Genomic DNA, 17,427 nt, shown 5'->3' on the forward strand with positions numbered 1-17,427 from the left:
TTTTTCACAACTCTTGCTTTCTCTGTTCTGATTTTTTTTTAATTTTTTTTATTGCATTTTAGGTTTTGGGGTACATGTGAAGAACATGCAAGAGTGTTGCATAGGTACACACATGGCAGTGTGATTTGCTGCCTTCCTCCCCATCACCTATATCTGTCATTTCTCCCCATGCTATCTCTCCCCACCTCCCCACCCCGTCCCTCCCCCATTTCCCCCCAACGGACCCCAGTGTGTAGTGCTCCCCTCCCTGTGTCCATGTGTTCTCATTGTTCAACACCCGCATATGAGTGAGAACATGCAGTGTTTGATTTTCTGCTCTGGTGTCAGTTTGCTGAGAATGATGGTTTCCAGGTTCATCCATGTCCCTACAAAGGACACGAACTCGTTTTTGATGGCTGCGTAATATTCCATGGTGTATATGTACCACATTTTCTCTATCCAGTCTATCATCGATGGGCATTTGGGTTGGTTCCAGGTCTTTGCTATTGTAAACAGTGCTGCAATGAACATTCGTTGCATGTGTCCTTATAATAGAATGATTTATAACCATTTGGATATATACCCAGTAATGGGATTGCTGGGTCAAATGGGATTTCTGTTTGTAGGTCATTGAGGAATCACCACACTGTCTTCCACAATGGTTGAACTAATTTACACTCCCACCAACAGTGTAAAAGTGTTCCTATTTCTCCACATCCTCTCCAGTATCTGTTGTCTCCAGATTTTTTAATGATCGCCATTCTAACTGGCGTGAGGTGGTATCTCAGTATGGTTTTGATTTGCATTTCTCTAATGACCAGTGATGATGAACATTTTTTCATATGTTTGTTGGCCTTCTGTATGTCTTCTTTTGTAAAGTGTCTGTTCATATCCTTCGCCCACTTTTGAATGGGCTTGTTTGTTTTTTTCTTGTAAATCTGTTTTAGTTCTTTATAAATTCTGGATATCAGCCCTTTGTCAGATGGGTAGACTGCAAAATTTTTTTCCCATTCTGTTGGTTGCTGGTTCATTCTAATGACTGTTTCTTTCGCCGTGCAGAAGCTGTGGAGTTTGATTAGGTCCCATTTGTCTATTTTGGCTTTGTTGCCAATGCTTTTGGTGTTTTAGCCATGAAGTCCTTGCCTACGCCTATGTCCTGAATGTTTTTGCCTCGATTTTCTTCTAGGGTTTTTATGGTGTTAGGTCTGATGTTTAAGTCTTTAACCCATATGGAGTTAATTTTAGTGTAAGGTATCAGGAAAGCATCCAGTTTCTGCTTTCTGCACATGGCTAGCCAGTTTTCCCAACACCATTTATTAAACAGGGAGGCCTTTCCCCATTGCTTGTTTTTTTCAGGTTTGTCAAAGATCAGATGGTTGTAGATATGTTGTGTTTCCTCCAAGGCCTCTGTTCTGTTCCATTGGTCTCTAGCTCTGTTTTGGTACCAGTACCTTGCTGTTTTGATTACTGTAGCCTTGTAGTATAGTTTGAAGTCTGGTAGTGTGATGCCTCCTGCTTTGTTCTTTTTGCTTAGAATTGACTTGGCTATGCGGGCTCTCTTTTGGTTCCATATAAAGTTTAAGGTGTTTTTTTCCAGTTCTGTGAAGAAGGTCATTGGTAGCTTGATGGGAATAGCGTTGAATCTGTAAATTACTTTGGGCAGTATGGCCATTTTCACGATGTTGATTCTTCCTAACCATGAACATGGAATGTTTCTCCATCTGTTTGTGCCGTCTCTTATTTCGTTGAGCAGCGGTTTGTAGATCTCCTTGAAGAGGTCCTTTACGTTCCTTGTTAGTTGTATTCCTAGGTATTTTATTCTCTTTGTAGCAATTGCAAATGGCAATTCGTTCTTGATTTGGCTCTCTTTAAGTCTGTTACTGGTGTATAGGAATGCTTGTGATTTTTGCACGTTGATTTTGTATCCTGAGACTTTGCTGAAGTTGCTTATTAGTTTCAGGAGATTTTGGGCTGAGACAATGGGGTCTTCTAGATATACAATCATGTCATCTGCAAATAGAGACAATTTGATTTCCTCCTTTCATATTTCAATACCCTTTATTTCTTTTTCTTGCCTGATGGCTCTTGCTAGAACTTCCAGTACTATATTGAATAGGAGTGGTGAGAGAGGGCATCCTTGTCTAGTGCCAGATTTCAGAGATTTTTGCCCATTCAGTATGATATAGGCTGTTGGTTTGTCATAAATGGCTTTTATTATTTTGAGATACATTCTGTCAATACCTAGTTTATTGAGGGTTTTTAGCATAAAGGGCTGTTGAATTTTGTCAAAGGCCTTCTCTGCATCGAGAGAATCATGTGGTTTTTGTCTTTGGTTCTGTTTATGTGGTGAATTATGTTTATGGACTTGCATATGTTGAACCAGCCTTGCATCCCCGGGATGAATCCTACTTGATCATGGTGGGTGAGCTTTTTGATATGCTGTTGCAATCGGCTTGCCAGTATTTGATTGAAGATTTTTGCAACTATGTTCATCATGGATATTGGCCTGAAGTTTTATTTTCTTGTTGAGTCTCTGCCAGGTTTTGGTATCAGGATGATGTTGGTCTCATAAAATGATTTGGGAAGGATTTCCTCTTTTTGGGTCATCTGGAATAGTTTCAGAAGGAATGGTACCAGCTCCTCTTTGTATGTCTGGTAGAATTCGGCTGTGAACCCATCTAGACCTGGACTTTTTTTGGGTGGCAGGCTCTTAATTGCTGCCTCAACTTCAGTCCTTGTTATTGGTCTATTCAGGGTTTCAACTTCTTCCTGGTTTAGGCTTGGGAGGATGCAGGTGTCCAGGAATTTATCCATTTCTTCCACGTTTGCTAGTTTACATGCATAGAGTTGTTTGTAATAATCTCTGATGATGGTTTGGATTTCTGTGGAATCTGTGGTGATATCCCCTTTATCATTTTTTATTGCATCAATTTGGTTATCCTCTCTTTTCTTTTTTATTAATCTGGCTAGTGGTCTGTCTATTTTGTTGATCTTTTCAAAAAACCAGCTCCTGGATTTATTGATTTTTTTGAAGGGTTTTTTTGTGTCTCTATCTCCTTCAGTTTTGCTCTGATCTTAGTTATTCCTTGTCTTCTGCTAGGTTTTGAGTTTTTTTGATCTTGCTCCTCTAGCTCTTTCAATTTTGATCCTAGGGTTTCAATTTTAGATCTCTCCTTGCTTCTCATGTGGGCACTCATTGCTATATATTTTCCTCTGGAGAATGATTCAAATGTCTCCCAGAGATTCTGGTATGTTGTGTCTTCATTCTCGTTGGTTTCGAAGAACATCTTTATTTCTGCCTTCATTTCATTGTTTATCCAGTCAACATTCAAGAGCAAGTTGTTCAGTTTTCCATGAAGCTGTGCGTTTCTGAGTTAGTTTCTGCATTCTGAGTTCTAACTCGATTGCATTGTGGTCTGAGAGACTGTTTCTTATGATTTCCGTTCTTTTGCATTTGCTGAGCAGTGATTTATTGCCAATTATGGGCCCAATTTTAGAGTAGGTGTGATGTGGTGCTGAGAAGAATGTATATTCTGTGGATTTGGGGTGGAGAGTTCTGTAAATGTCTATTAGGTTTACTTGTTCCAGGTCGGAGTTCAGGTCCTGGATGTCCTTGTTATTTTCTGTCTGGTTGATCTGTCTAATATTAACAATGGGGTGTTAAAGTCTCCCACTATTATTGTGTGGGAGTCTAAGTCTCTTTGTAAGTCATTAAGAACTTGCCTTATGTATCTGGCTGCTCCTGTATTGGGTGTGTATATATTTAGGATCGTTAGCTCTTCTTGTTGCAGTGATCCTTTTACCATTATGAAATGTCCTTCTTTGTCTCTTTTGATCTTTGCTGCTTTAAAGCCTATTTTATCAGAGATGAGAATTGCAACTCCTGCCTTTTTTTACTCTCCATTTGCTTGGTAGATCTTCCTCCATCCCTTTATTTTGAGCCTTTGTGTATCCTTGCATGTAAGATGGGTTTCCTGGATACAGCACCCTGATGGGTTTTGGCTTTTTATCCAATTTGCCAGTCTGTGTCTTTTGATTGGGGCATTTAGCCCATTTACATTTAGGGATAGTATTGTTATGTGTGAGCTTGATACTGTCATTTTGATGCTACCTGGCTGTTTTGTTGGTTAGTTGATGCAGATTCCTGATTGTGTTGATGCTGTTTACCATTTGGTATGTTTTTGGAGTGGCTGGTACTGGTTGTTCCTTTATATGTGTGGAGCCTCTTTCAGGAGTTCTTGTAGAGCAGGTTTGGTGGTGATGAAATATCTGAGTACTTGCTTGTTCACAAAGGATTTTATTTTTCCTTCACTTATGAAGCTTAGTTTGGCTCGATAGGAGATCCTGGGTTGAAAGGTCTTTTCTTTAAGGATGTTGAATATTGGCCCCCACTCTCTTCTGGCTTGTAGGGTTTCTGCTGAGAGATCTGAGACTTGACTGGGGAGGGATGAATCCTTTTCCAAATTTAGGTTGTTGACAAAAGTATTATTTGCTGCTATAGAGAACAGAAGACAGTCTGTCTCTTTGTGAAAGGCCCAGTCTTTGTTTTAACATCTTTTACCTGATTAAGTCACGGCCACCCAGGATAATCTTTCTTTGATTAACCTGAAGTCAACAGATTTTGGATCTTAATTACATTTGAAAAATTTATTCATCTTTGCCATATAAAGAAATTAAATGAAGGGAGTTGATCCACGGGTGAAACCAAATCAGATTTTGCCCACATTCATGAAGAGGGAATGATACAGCTACAGGACTAACTGGAGTCACTTTAGGGTATGTCTGCCACAGTTATGCTGATTGAGACAGTATGCTTATGTGTAGGAATCAAAACACACACACAGATTCATACAGACATGAAAACACAAATGAAACGGGTGGTCCTGCAGACGACCAGTGCTGGCCATAAACGGTGGCGTGACTGCTAATCAATGGAATGCAGAAAACTTGAATTGGAGAAGTAATTGCATAGAAGGAAAACTGGGGGAAAAGCAAAACTTGTATAAGGAAACTTGATGTCTTGGGTTAAGGAACGTATTGTTAAGAATGGCACAAACATGCCTCCTTTTAGCATTCACATTACTTTTAAGTATAAACTTGTGCTCTTTTATTGCTTCAGGCTAATCATCCTAATTCCGTTGTGCCGAACACTAATTTGTTTAAAATTTTAAATGTGTCTTGGTAAATGGTATCAAAGGTGATGTTTCTATCAACAGTTCTAAATATTGCTACAACAGAATATTTCATCCTGCAAAAAATTCTTATTTATTGAGAAGCCTAGTTTTCATCTGAGCCTAATACCATCTCCCTGTCAATCTTTTAATTAAAAGTGGGACTTCAGGCTGGGCACGGTGCTCACACCAGTAATCCCAGCACTTTGGGAGGCCAAAGTGGGTGGATAACCTGAGGTCAGGAGTTCAAGACCAGCCTGACCAACACGGTGAACACCCGTCTCTACTAAAAATTTAAAAATTTTAAAAATTACCTAGACATGGTGGCGCATACCTGTAATCCTAACTACTTGGGAGGCTGAGGCAGGAGAATCACTTGAACCTGGGAGGCAGAGGTTTCAGTGAGCTGAGATCACACCATTGTACCCCAGCCTTGGCTGCAACAGCAAAACTCTATCTCAAAATGGGGTGGGGGGAGGGAGAGGACTTCAGTGATAGTCTTTTCATTCAGCAAATATTAATTAATTTATTACGGTTAGCCAACATTGGTAAACAAGAGACGCATGTTCTGTAACCCAACCAGTTTATTGATTTTAAGATAGATATTGCATCAGTAATTATAGAAACGAATCCATCACAGTTTATGGGAGATGTCTGGGAAGACTTTGTGAGGAACTAAGTGATTTTTAAGTGAAGTGAGTGAATAGGAACTATCTCGATGCTGGGAAAGGAAAGAGAAGAGCATGCTTTGCAGACGGGCAGGGATTCAGAGGAGTGTGGGAAGGGTTCTGGCAAGTCTGAGGGCCTAGGAGGACCAGTTGCCAGGAGTGTAGCACAGGGCAAGGGGTGTTGAATGCAGAATGATGTGGACCATATAGAAATGTCACCGTTGTACAAGAGCAGCAGATGTTGGTAAAGAATTATTAGGAGAAGGCTAAAATGATACCTGCATTTTAGAAAGATCCTTTTGATGGCAGTAGGTAGAATTAGTTAGAGCCAAAAAGAGCTGGTCATTAGGAGACAAGCGTGGATCTGCAGCAGAAGACAGTAGCTTGGATTAGATGGGGAAAGGATTTGAGAGCAATGGATCAGACAGAACCATTGAGAAGAAAAGAAAAAGAAGTCAAAGGTGGCTTTTGGGTTTTCTCCTTGAACAGGCGAGAAACAGACCTGGAAGAAGAGAGGATAGTGGGATGGGGAAGGTGATAGTTCAGTTCTGGGCATGGTGGATTTCAGGCCCTGGACGGCTGAATCCAGTGGGCTAAATGGGTGGAGGATTGAAATGGGGAGGATGAGGATGAGAAGATAATCTCAACAGGAGATGACCTGGGCAAAAAATGAATGGAGATGCTTTGGGAACAAAACGTGTGCTGTTGTTAAGCATGCACCCTCCTTGAAGTCCCCAGGAGATCTTAGAGAATCTCTAGTAACAGCTGCAGTGCTCCCAACTTCTTGATGGTGTGGCTCTGCTTTGGTAGAAGAGAATGGAATGTCAGTATATGATGACTTATGTCCATTTCTGGGTTGGCAGAGCTTAAGTCCTGGAGTTAGAAAAGGATAAGATAAATATGCAGGCATTAGGTAAAACAAAGTGCAGAGTTGATAAGCAAAACTTAATGATATAAATAAACAAAAATATAAAATGGTTACACAACTTTATGTAAGACATAATAGCTTTGTTGTTATCAGAAAAGCATCCCTTAAAATGACCCTGGGTCTCTTTGAGGGTTGAGTTTACCCGTTGCTCTTGAATTTAATCATACAACCTATGGAAGGACTCAAGCAATAACAGCTCAAGCCATGGCCTGTCATGGAAGAGATCTGCATGTCTTTTCACTCTGTCCATGAACATGTTCATTTTTGTGACCTATAAAATGCCTTGTACACCCATGGACACTGAAAATTGAGTTACGATCAAAACACCAGCGTTTTGATCCTTTTCCTGATTTGATATTGTTGTAGTTGTGCATTTTTATCCAAGTCATTCATTTAGCAAAATAAATGGTAAATTATTTTTCTGAACTATTTTTGACTCATCAAAGTTTTCTTAATTTCAACAATATTTTATTCCAGGTGATTATGTTGTCATGACTATATATTTTGAATTGAGTAGAAGAATGGGATACTTCACTATTCAGACATATATTCCCTGTATACTGACTGTGGTTTTATCCTGGGTGTCATTTTGGATCAAAAAAGATGCTACACCAGCAAGAACAGCATTAGGTAAGTTTCCAAAAGCCTCTTCCATAAATTTGTGTAATTTTAATATAGAAGCATTCATAAAAAAATACCTTCAATTTAAAAGGCTATTTAAATGTGAATGATCTAATTTCAGGGTTACTTGAACTGCGCTTAGAATTTTCTCTTAAGAAGCCAAGTTAGGTTGTCCTTTCTCACAATGAGATTCTGTGTATGCTGCTTAAATCAAGATGGGGTAGGAGATTCAGAGTAAATGAAATGTGACAGCATCCTGTATCACAGGCTGACGTGATCGCAAAAACGTAGGCGCATCCCAGAACCTGTCAACTCAAAAGTCCCCTGACATTAATTTCCAAAAACAGAACTGGCCACACACCTCTGAGGACTGAAGACATAATATTGGTAAAGCAGTTTATCAATAATTGAAGCTCTGCTTGTATATAGCAACTTTCCAAGCAAACAAGAAAATGATCATTCTTTTCAGCTATGAGCCACACACTGAAACTCAGTCTTTTCATGAATTTTTCTCTGGTTTCCAAAGTCTTAATAAAACACTAAGTTTCAGTAGTTTTGAACTGTGCAGCATATTTTATGTCAGATTTTCTTTCTGGCAGAAATTTTGCTTAACTTCCAATGTTTCGGTTTTTCGAAGATAGGTAAATATATAAGACCAAATATAGAGATTGTTTTCCCCCAGAAAATCCCTCTAGAAAAGAGGAAGCTTCCTCAGTTTTGAATTTCTGCAACATCTCTAGTATTTACATTATTGTTTTTCTGTTTTTTTTTTTTATTATTCTTTCTTTGTTCAAGAACAACGCACTGGACCTGGGTAGACCAGATACTAAAAGATTAATTAGCCTGTGAGATCCTTTACCTATTCTAGTTTTGCATGCTTATAGAAAATACATGATATAATTATAGGCAAATCAACACAGATTTAGTGACTAACCCTTGGGTTTACGGCTTCATAGTTCCAAATGTTAGATGTCATTGTATACAAGACATCTAAAGATAAGCTTCAGAGTGATATAAGGTATAGCTATGTGTGTACAACTTGAGACTATGAAAACTCTAGAGAGAATAGTTGTTCTGGGATGAAGAAACAGAAGCTAGAATTTCACAGTGCAGTCACATGATAAATGTATAGCCAAAAGAATTGAGGAACTTTATTAACAATAGGATGTTTACTTGGGACACCAGAAAGTCTGTGCCTAAAAATAAAGGGGGTACTCTAGATGTCCTTTAGAATCATAAGAATTCAAAGATGTCATAAGAATTCAAAGGGCGTCTTAAAAAGATAATATAGTGCAGACTCCTTACATTATAAGGGGTTATAATAAGAACTTATTAGACATTTCTAAGAAGTAGAAAAATGTGACTCATGATTACAAGGAAAGATGGAGGAATAAAAAGCAAAGAGAAGTCTAATGCTGACTCAGTAGGCATGGACTTTAACAACAGCTATTGTAACAATATCTGTGGGCTTAAAAGACAATATGATTTTAATAAGTGAACAGACAGGTTATCTCATCACAGAAAGTATATAAAAAGAAATTCTATACTGAAATGTATAATATGTTGATCGAAAAATTTACTAACTAGACTTGAGAGCAGATTGAGGATGGCAGAAATCAAAGTTTATATAAAATTGAAGACTATCAGATGAAATTAATCTGAAAAACAAAGGAATAAAAAGATTAAAAAGAATGAAGCCCAAGTGATCTGTAGTACCATATGAATACGTATAGCATAACTAAAACTGACTTTAACTGAGGTTCTAGTTAAAATCTTAGAATAAGAAAGAGAAAAAGAATGAGGCAAATATTTTTGAAAAAATGTGGTTAAGAAATTATAATATTTGTAAATTTTTTTCTTTACTTTGTAGGATGGTGTTTTTCAGTGAAAAACACCACCCTACAAATTCAGACAGCTCAGTGAGATACAGGAGAAATACAAAGGAAATCATCATAGTCCAAAGGATGACAATCAAAAAAAAAAAAAAAAAAAAAAGAGAGAATACTTGAACTAAACAAAAATGTCCCATCATACATGGAGGAGCAAAAATATGACTGACTCATTCTTCATGTGCAATAATGGAGACCAGAGAATAATTAATTGCTGTCTTTAAAATACTGAAATTCTATATCCAGAGAAAATATACTTCAAAAATTTCATCAGAATGAAGATTTTTTTTAGATAAACAAAATCCGTGTTGTCACAGAAAATGTAAAACCATAGTAAAAATTCTAAAACAAGCTAATTGGGTTAATGGAAATAATAAATAGAAAAATTGATTTATAAGAAGTAATGAAAAACATCAGAACTGGTAAGTATGTGGCCAATGTTAAAAAAAAAAAAAAAACTAGCGTTCTATTTTTATTCTTTCAATTAAAGTCAGAATAATAATATGTCAAGATGGGACTTATGACATAAGAAAAAATAGTAGCCAGGCACGGTGGCTCATGCCTGTAATCGCAGCACTTTGGGAGGCCGAGGTGGGTGGATTACGAGCCAGGAGATCAAGACCATCCTGGCTAAACCTGTCTCTACTAAAAATACAAAAAGTTAGCCAGGCGTGGTGGCATGTGCCTGTAATCTCAGCTACTCAGGAGCCTGAGGCAGAAGAATCACTTGAACCCAGAAGGTGGAGGTTGCAGCGAGCCGAGATCACACCACTGTACTCCAGCCTGGGCAACAGAGTGAGACTTCATTTCAGAAAAAAAAAAAAAAGAAAGAAAGAAAGAAAGAAAGAAAAGAAAGAAAAAGCAGGCCATAAATAGCAATGAGGTTATGGGACATATGGAACTATGTTCCTATGTGGTACAAAAATAACTGAAATGATACCAAAAAAATTCTAAGTAGATATGTTAAGAAATCTTATCGTAATCTCTTCAAAAAGTATGAAAATATAAAAAGCATAGCGAAGCATAGTAGAAATAAATAGGAATATATAATAATAATAAAAGGATGAATTCAGCAGAAAGATAAGACATTTATAAATGTGCCTGTGACTAGTATGAGAGCTCCATATTAAAATAAACAAAAGCTGAGAAGAGGATAACTTTTTAAAATCAATCACAGTTTGATATGTGTCCACAAACAAGCACATCTGTCCACTTAAGTGATTAAACCAGTCAACAACCAAAAAGCCAGTGAGGAATGGGAGGATCTGAAGGACAGCATCAATGTCTTTGAGCTATCAGATATTATAGAACTCTGCATCAAGAATTACATCACACAAGTGAATTTCAATAACCACCTCCTGCCATACACAAACATTTATTTAAAATGGATTATAACTCAAATGGTAAAGCTAGAAATGCTAAATTTCTAGAAAAATATTAGGATCATATTATTAGATTAGATAAAGATTTCTCACACCAGAAAGTGAATCTTAGATGAGGAACATTTTGAAACATTTCTGACATGAAAATATACTTGAATAGATATTTCATGTTATTAGATAATATGAAACATAATGAAGATTTGTTGATTGTATAAAATAAACATATTTTTCCGATGAATGGCATCTTTCTCCTCTTTGTATGCATTCTGATATGCAGAAATTTTAATTTAATTTATTAATCTTTATATTAATGATTTTGTTCTAAATATGTTGTAAGTGTGGCTAAAGATTTTCTATGTAATATTAATTTAGCCTGATAAAATAATACCAGAAATGTCCAGGATACAATAAAGTATCACTCATTATATCAAAAAATGAAAATTCCAATATCAAGATGACACAGTTGTTAGAATTATCTGACTAGGATTTTAAAATAGCAGTCATAAATATGTTTCAGTGAGCAAATGCACACATGCTTCAACTAAATGAAAAAATAGAAAAGCTCTGCAAAGAAATAGAGGATATGAAGAAGTTGTCAGTGGAATTTTTAGAACTGAAAAATACAATGCCAAAATGAAAAACTCACTGGAGTTAATGAAAGAAGAGAAGACAGAGGAAAGAATCAGTGACCTGTGAGAGAGAACAACAAAAATTAACCAATGTGAGCAACAGAGACAAAATATCTGAAAAAATAATAATCAACTGAGGTTATGGATATCTCCGAATGTTGACACAAACGTTGGTTATGGAAATTATCCAACATTTGTGTCATTGAAGTTCCAGAAGAAGAGAAATAGAATGGGGCTATAAAAAAAAGTATTCAAAGAAACAATGGCTAAAAATACTCAAATTTGCCAAAAGGCATAAATCTAGAGATCTAAGAAGCTGAATTAATCCCAAGTATGTTAAATCCAAAGAACGTTATGTAAAGACACATCATAATGAAACTCTTAAGAACTAAAGAAAAATTATTAAGAGTAGCAAAGAAACATGTTGCCTTGCCTATAAAGAAAAAACAACTTGAATGACAATGTATTTCTCATCCAAATCATGGAGGCAAAAAGGAAGTGGCACAGCATTTTTTAAATGCTCAATGGAAAAAATAGTCAACCCAGAATTCTATACCCAATGAGAATATCTTGTAAGAATAAAGGAGAAATCCATTCTCAGACAGAGAAGAACAAAGAGAATTTGTCGCTAGTAGATATCCCCAAAATAATGGCTAAAGGAATTTATTGAAATTGAAAAAGATAAGAAATTTTTTAACAACAATAAAGAAGAAAAAAATACAAAAAGTGAAAATATGGGCAAGTAAAATGGACTTTCCTTTGTCCTTTGAATTTTCTAAACTATTTATAATGGTTGAAGCAAAAAAATAATAACGCTGCTTTATGTAATAATTAAACTAATACAAGGAAATATTTAAGATAATTAAAATCAAGGAAGAGTAAAAGGCAATAAGGTTTCTACATTTCATTCAAACTGGTAAAATGCTAAATATGATAAATAATGTATTTATAATACTGGAGGACCACTAAAAAGGCTACAGAGAGTGACGCCCCTCAGAAACACTGTAGATAAAGTAAAATCAAGTTCTAAAACATGTTGAGATAACTCATGGGAAGGCAGGGAAAAGAAAACAAGGTATTAAAACAGAACAAACAGGAAACACAATATAAAATGGGATAGTTATATTTTAAATTTTAATAATTACATTCAATGTAAATTGCTGGAATATACCAGTGAAAAAACAGAAGTTAGCAGAGAGGATTAAAAAAATAAAGCATGATCCAGCTATGATGCGTCTCCAAGAAAGTCACTTGCAATAGGATATTTTTACATTGACACGAACATTCATGTAATCACCAAAAACTGGAACAATGAGAATATCCCTCAACAAGCGGATGCCTGAAGAAACGGTGGAACACCCAAACCGTGAAATACTGCTCAGCAGGAGGAAAGAACAAAGTATTGATGCAGCAGCAGTTTAAATGTGCCAAGGCATTGTGCTGAGTGGGGAAAAAAAAAGAAAAAAGAAAAAAGCTAATACCAAAAAGTGTTATTTTAGATTGTGTTTAAATTAAGGTATTTACTTCTGACTGTAGTAAGATGCCAGGATTTATATTTACTCATCCCTCCAAGGTCAAGAAGAAAGTGTTCCAGGATTCTGTAAGGCCAAGATCACCCTCCCAAGCAGCCTATATGTACCAGACTCAGCTGAGACAACCTTCCTGAACTCCCTTGTGCTGTCCCCAGAGAGGAAGTCATGCCAGCAGGCATCTTCTCACAGTACCCTTCTTAACTAGGTAAAAAAATCAGGACCTGCCAGAGTTCCGAGACGGGGCAGTTAGTGACGCCAGATTCACGGGCCCCAGAATCACAGGAATCTGAGTTTGAGCAGTCACCACCTCTGCAGCTTAGCGGGAAGACGGTAAAATATCTGCATCGCAGTACTAGTCAGATAGCAGGTTCTGTTCTGTGTTAAATACAGATTCCTGTGATTCTGGGGCCCATGAATCTGGGGTCTCCTATTCCCTGTACTTAATACAAATGCCTAAGCTTTTCTTTTTCTTCAGCCCTGTATAGTTTCAGGGTGGGGGTGGGGGTGGGGAGGATAAAGCACATGGCCACTGTCTACAGCTGGAATAGAGGCCATTCATGACAGCTGAGGGACAAAGTCTGTGGAAAGTGCAGGCACAAACAGTTTGTATTTCTATTGAAATAGAAACTAAGATTTTGAACTTCTTAGACATGATGTGGTCACATTTTTAAAAGTTGAATCTGATGTTTATTAAAAGAGAATAATGGCTTTCAGCTTCATCCATGTCCCCGCAAAGGACACAATCTCATTCTTTTTCATGGCTGCATAGTATTCCCTGGAGAGAACATTAGGAAAAAGAGCTAATGCATGCTGGTCTTAATACCTAGGTGACGGGTTGATAGGTGCAGCAAACCACCATGGCACACGTTTACCTATGTAACAAACATGCACCTCCTGCACATGTACCCTGGAACTTTAAAAAAAAACACAATAAAATAAATTTTTTAAAAAGAGCTTTTTTCATAAAACTACATCTGACATCAGTATAGACTTTTCCAGCTTACATAGCATTTCTACATGAAATTTTACCACCTATATTAAAGAGTGCCCGGCATTCTGTTTTCACGGCACGAGTTAAGGAAACTGATTCAAAAATGGTGATTCCTCATGCCCAAATGTTGAAGAGGCCCAGAGCAAGGTGGAGGGCTTGGACTTTCAGGTGATATTCTTTACGCCCCAACAAGCTGTCCACCCCATGCTTTGTGACTCATTCTCTAGCTGGCCCTGGCAGAACTGCCTTGAGCAGGTGCAGGGAGGGACTGCACAGGGGCTGGGATGCTGCAGCGGAGGCGGAAAGTCACGTGCCCTCATCTGTTCTCTGACTAGTACCGCGATGCAGATATATTTTCTACCATCTTCCCACTGAGCTGCAGAGGTGGTGACTGCTCAAACTCAGGTTCCTGTGATTCTGGGGCCCATGAATCTGGGGTCACTCCTGTCTAGGAGGTCTGGCAGGTCCTGATTTCTTGGGGCATTCACCGAGAAGGTAGTCAGTCTTAGGCTGTTTCACATGATAATCACTCTTGTTCATTTTATTCTTATGTTCAACGCTCTCCATTTCTTTTTTCACGTTTTCTCTTCTAAGCGGTCCACCTCATGTGTGTCTCTTTTCTGGATGTTTTCCACAATCTTTGATTAAAACTCCAGTGCTGACCCATGCCTATGAAACGGTCAAAGTCAAACCAACATTGAGTATTACCAAATAATTGATTCATTCTATGGAAAGCATTCATTTAAATGCCTCAAATGTGCCAGCCACTGCTTGGGGACAGGCAGACAAAGACAACTACGGTACTGTTTTTGGCTTAAAGATCACACAATCTGTCTGGGAGACAGATACGTAAAGACTTACGTGATTCCCTGTGATAATGACAACAGACAGAGCTGAGGCAGGTACAAGGTACATGGGGGTCGCAGGTGCGCGTGTCGTCAGCTCTGCCTTGAGGACAAGAGTGGTCCTGGAGCCGGGTCTTCAAGAACAGTGGGGATTTTCAGACTGGGGAAGGAGGAGAAGTAAAAAGTAACAGGATTTAGCTGGGCAGGAGTGTGAGATGTGGAACAGCAGGGACTTTGTATGACCGCAGAAAGAGCATCTGCATTAAAAATTTCTTAAAAGGCAAAATGTCCAACAATGAGAGAATCACCGAATTTGAAAGGCGTCCACTTGATTCAGGCATTTTAATGTTACTGTGAAGACTATAATAAGAAATTGAATGGAAACATTGCTCACAAAATTATATAGACGTTAACATTCAAGGAAACCTTACAGGAGGTATGTGGCACCAGGGGCTCCTTGAGGATGCCGTGCTGGGGTGGACGGCTGTGGGTGACCGTCTGCTGTCCTGTTGCGTGCTGCATTCTTTACCACGTGCTGCCTGTCCTCTGTGCAGGCATCACCACGGTGCTGACCATGACCACCCTGAGCACCATCGCCAGGAATTCCTTGCCGCGTGTGTCCTACGTGACCGCCATGGACCTCTTTGTGACCGTGTGCTTCCTGTTTGTCTTCGCCGCGCTGATGGAGTATGCCACCCTCAACTACTATTCCAGCTGCAGGAAACCCACCACCACCAAGAAGACAGCATCGGTGAGCCGCAGTTAGCAAAGGTTCTCCGGGAGGCAATGGGCGCTCTGTGAGTCGAATGTGTGCTTAAATGTAGTTGTATTCCTAAGGATCGTATAAAGCATGATATAAATACCCCGTTCAACAAGACGTTTAAAATCCAGACAGGGTTCTGAAGATTTGAATGTGACTGGAAGGCATCTCGGGTGTCACCTGCCGGTGACGTGGTTTGGTTTAGTCATACCCTAAAGAGTGCCCTTAAGAGTGATCTTGGATGCAAATGTCCTGACAGCTTCCTAATTATCTTTCTTCGTTTCTTGCAGTTACAGCATCCAGATTCCTCAAGATGGATTCCTGAGCGAATAAGCCTCCAAGCCTCCTCCGTATGTATAGCCTTACGGGTGCAATGTTTCTGAGAACTTTCACTGAACTAAGAATGCATTTGAAAAATGTATTGCCGTTGATGCGTGCGTGTGTGGAAGGCCAGTGAGCGATGTGCGTGCGCCTGGTATTATGTTAAAAACCCAACTTTGACAGTTTGGAAATTAGAGGGAGAAAGTAATCATAGTCCTTCTGCATGGGGATTAGTGTATGGTGTATATAGCTCTGACTTTTTTAGCCATTCGAATAATAAATGTTTATGCATTTTAGAAAAACTGAATCATATCTATATTGTTTTCTAGCCTCTTTTATAATTCAAAAATATGCATTTCAGTTTTGTGCCACAAATATTATTTTATAGGATCGTTTTAATGAATGCATCATATGCTCTTGATTGAGACACAGGCAATCTCAGCTGGGCACTGGGCTTAGCTACATTTTCTCACTTGCATTTACATTCTTATCAGTGCCGATCTGTATACACCCGTGGCTGTTTGCTTGGTTGTAAATTCTCAGAAGCAGAGTGTTTGAGCAGAGGGGTTCCGTGGTGTTTGGTCTTTGCCAAATAGCACTCCGCCAGCCCCATCAGCAATGCCAGACCCCCCATCCCGGAACTTTCCCTGCATTCAGTGCGATGGTCCAGCAGGAAAACGGTCTCTGCAGACTTTTCTCACAGGCGCTGCTTTGACTGTTGATAATGTGGTCACTTGTCATTTTTTGATTTGCATTTCCATTTTTGCGAATTGCTTTTGAATGTTTTTTAACTTTTATTAGTATTTTAAAGTAGCAGTCTGACAGTTGCATATATGTTATATATTATATCAATTGTATTTTATCAAATATGTAATTTATATGGTCATGTATAGAATATATTAGGGATATCAGTGTTTGTCATGGAGCTTTCATTCCAACTTGAATTGGCAACACTGCCACGATCCTTCTGGTGCCTTTTTCTGTGTGTCCTTTGGTTTCCTGCTGTCAGATCTGTCAGTGTTTTCTTTCGTGGCTGCTGCTTCTGACGTGGCCTCTTCGCTTTCTTCTGAGCACTTTACTTCACAGTAAGTTCTTTGTGCTCTCACGTATCAACTCACTTTCTTCTCACAACAAACCTCTCCACTGATGAGAAAACTGAAGCCTGGGTAAATTAAGCCCTGTCAATATTGACCAAGGTTTGACAATTTAAAAGCAAATTTGTTACATTTAACTGTTAACACATCTAAATTTCTTTTGGCTAGAGGTAACAATGTAGCTTTATTGAAAAATAGAGAAATGTTTTTACATTGCTGATGGGAACTACAACTTTTATCATATGGCAACTTTTATTTAGGATCCTGACTTCTATTCCTTTATACATACGTACACTAGTGACAATTGACTAATTGCCCTGAATGTTTCCAGACCACCGGTAAGCCGCAGGTGGCTTGCTACTTGTCAGTCAGGACCTCATACGCAGCAGGCTTCCAGCCCAGGGTCAGGAGACCACACAGTCATCCACACTCTGCAAGTGTGGATCATGACAGTTCATCCAGCCCATCAGTGGACAGATCACTCTTACAGCTGCGGGAAGCCACAGCGAACACACAGATTTCACCAGCAAAGGCTTCCACATGACATGGGACCAAAACAGACGGGGAGGGCGTACACCACCACACATAGCCAGGACCTGGCTGTCGGAAGAAGGAAG

General features: G+C 38.6%; 1 protein-coding gene across 2 annotated transcripts in view; it reads left to right on the plus strand.

The window, feature by feature from the left end:
* Nucleotides 1-17,427, plus strand: part of GABRG3 (gamma-aminobutyric acid type A receptor subunit gamma3) — a 499,643-nt gene that overhangs the window by 464,260 nt on the left and 17,956 nt on the right. For both annotated transcript variants that reach the window (XR_012517919.1, XM_003943678.3), the window contains exons 7-9: nt 7,224-7,376; nt 15,190-15,386; nt 15,686-15,745. Coding sequence is in view for 1 of the 2 variants with exons in the window: in XM_003943678.3 (XP_003943727.1) it covers nt 7,224-7,376; nt 15,190-15,386; nt 15,686-15,745 (410 nt within the window). In the remaining variant the exon portion in view is untranslated. The remainder of the gene's footprint in view (nt 1-7,223; nt 7,377-15,189; nt 15,387-15,685; nt 15,746-17,427) is intronic.

Source organism: Saimiri boliviensis, chromosome 5, assembly GCF_048565385.1.
Source record: "Saimiri boliviensis isolate mSaiBol1 chromosome 5, mSaiBol1.pri, whole genome shotgun sequence".
NCBI classification, from domain to species: Eukaryota; Metazoa; Chordata; class Mammalia; order Primates; family Cebidae; genus Saimiri; species Saimiri boliviensis.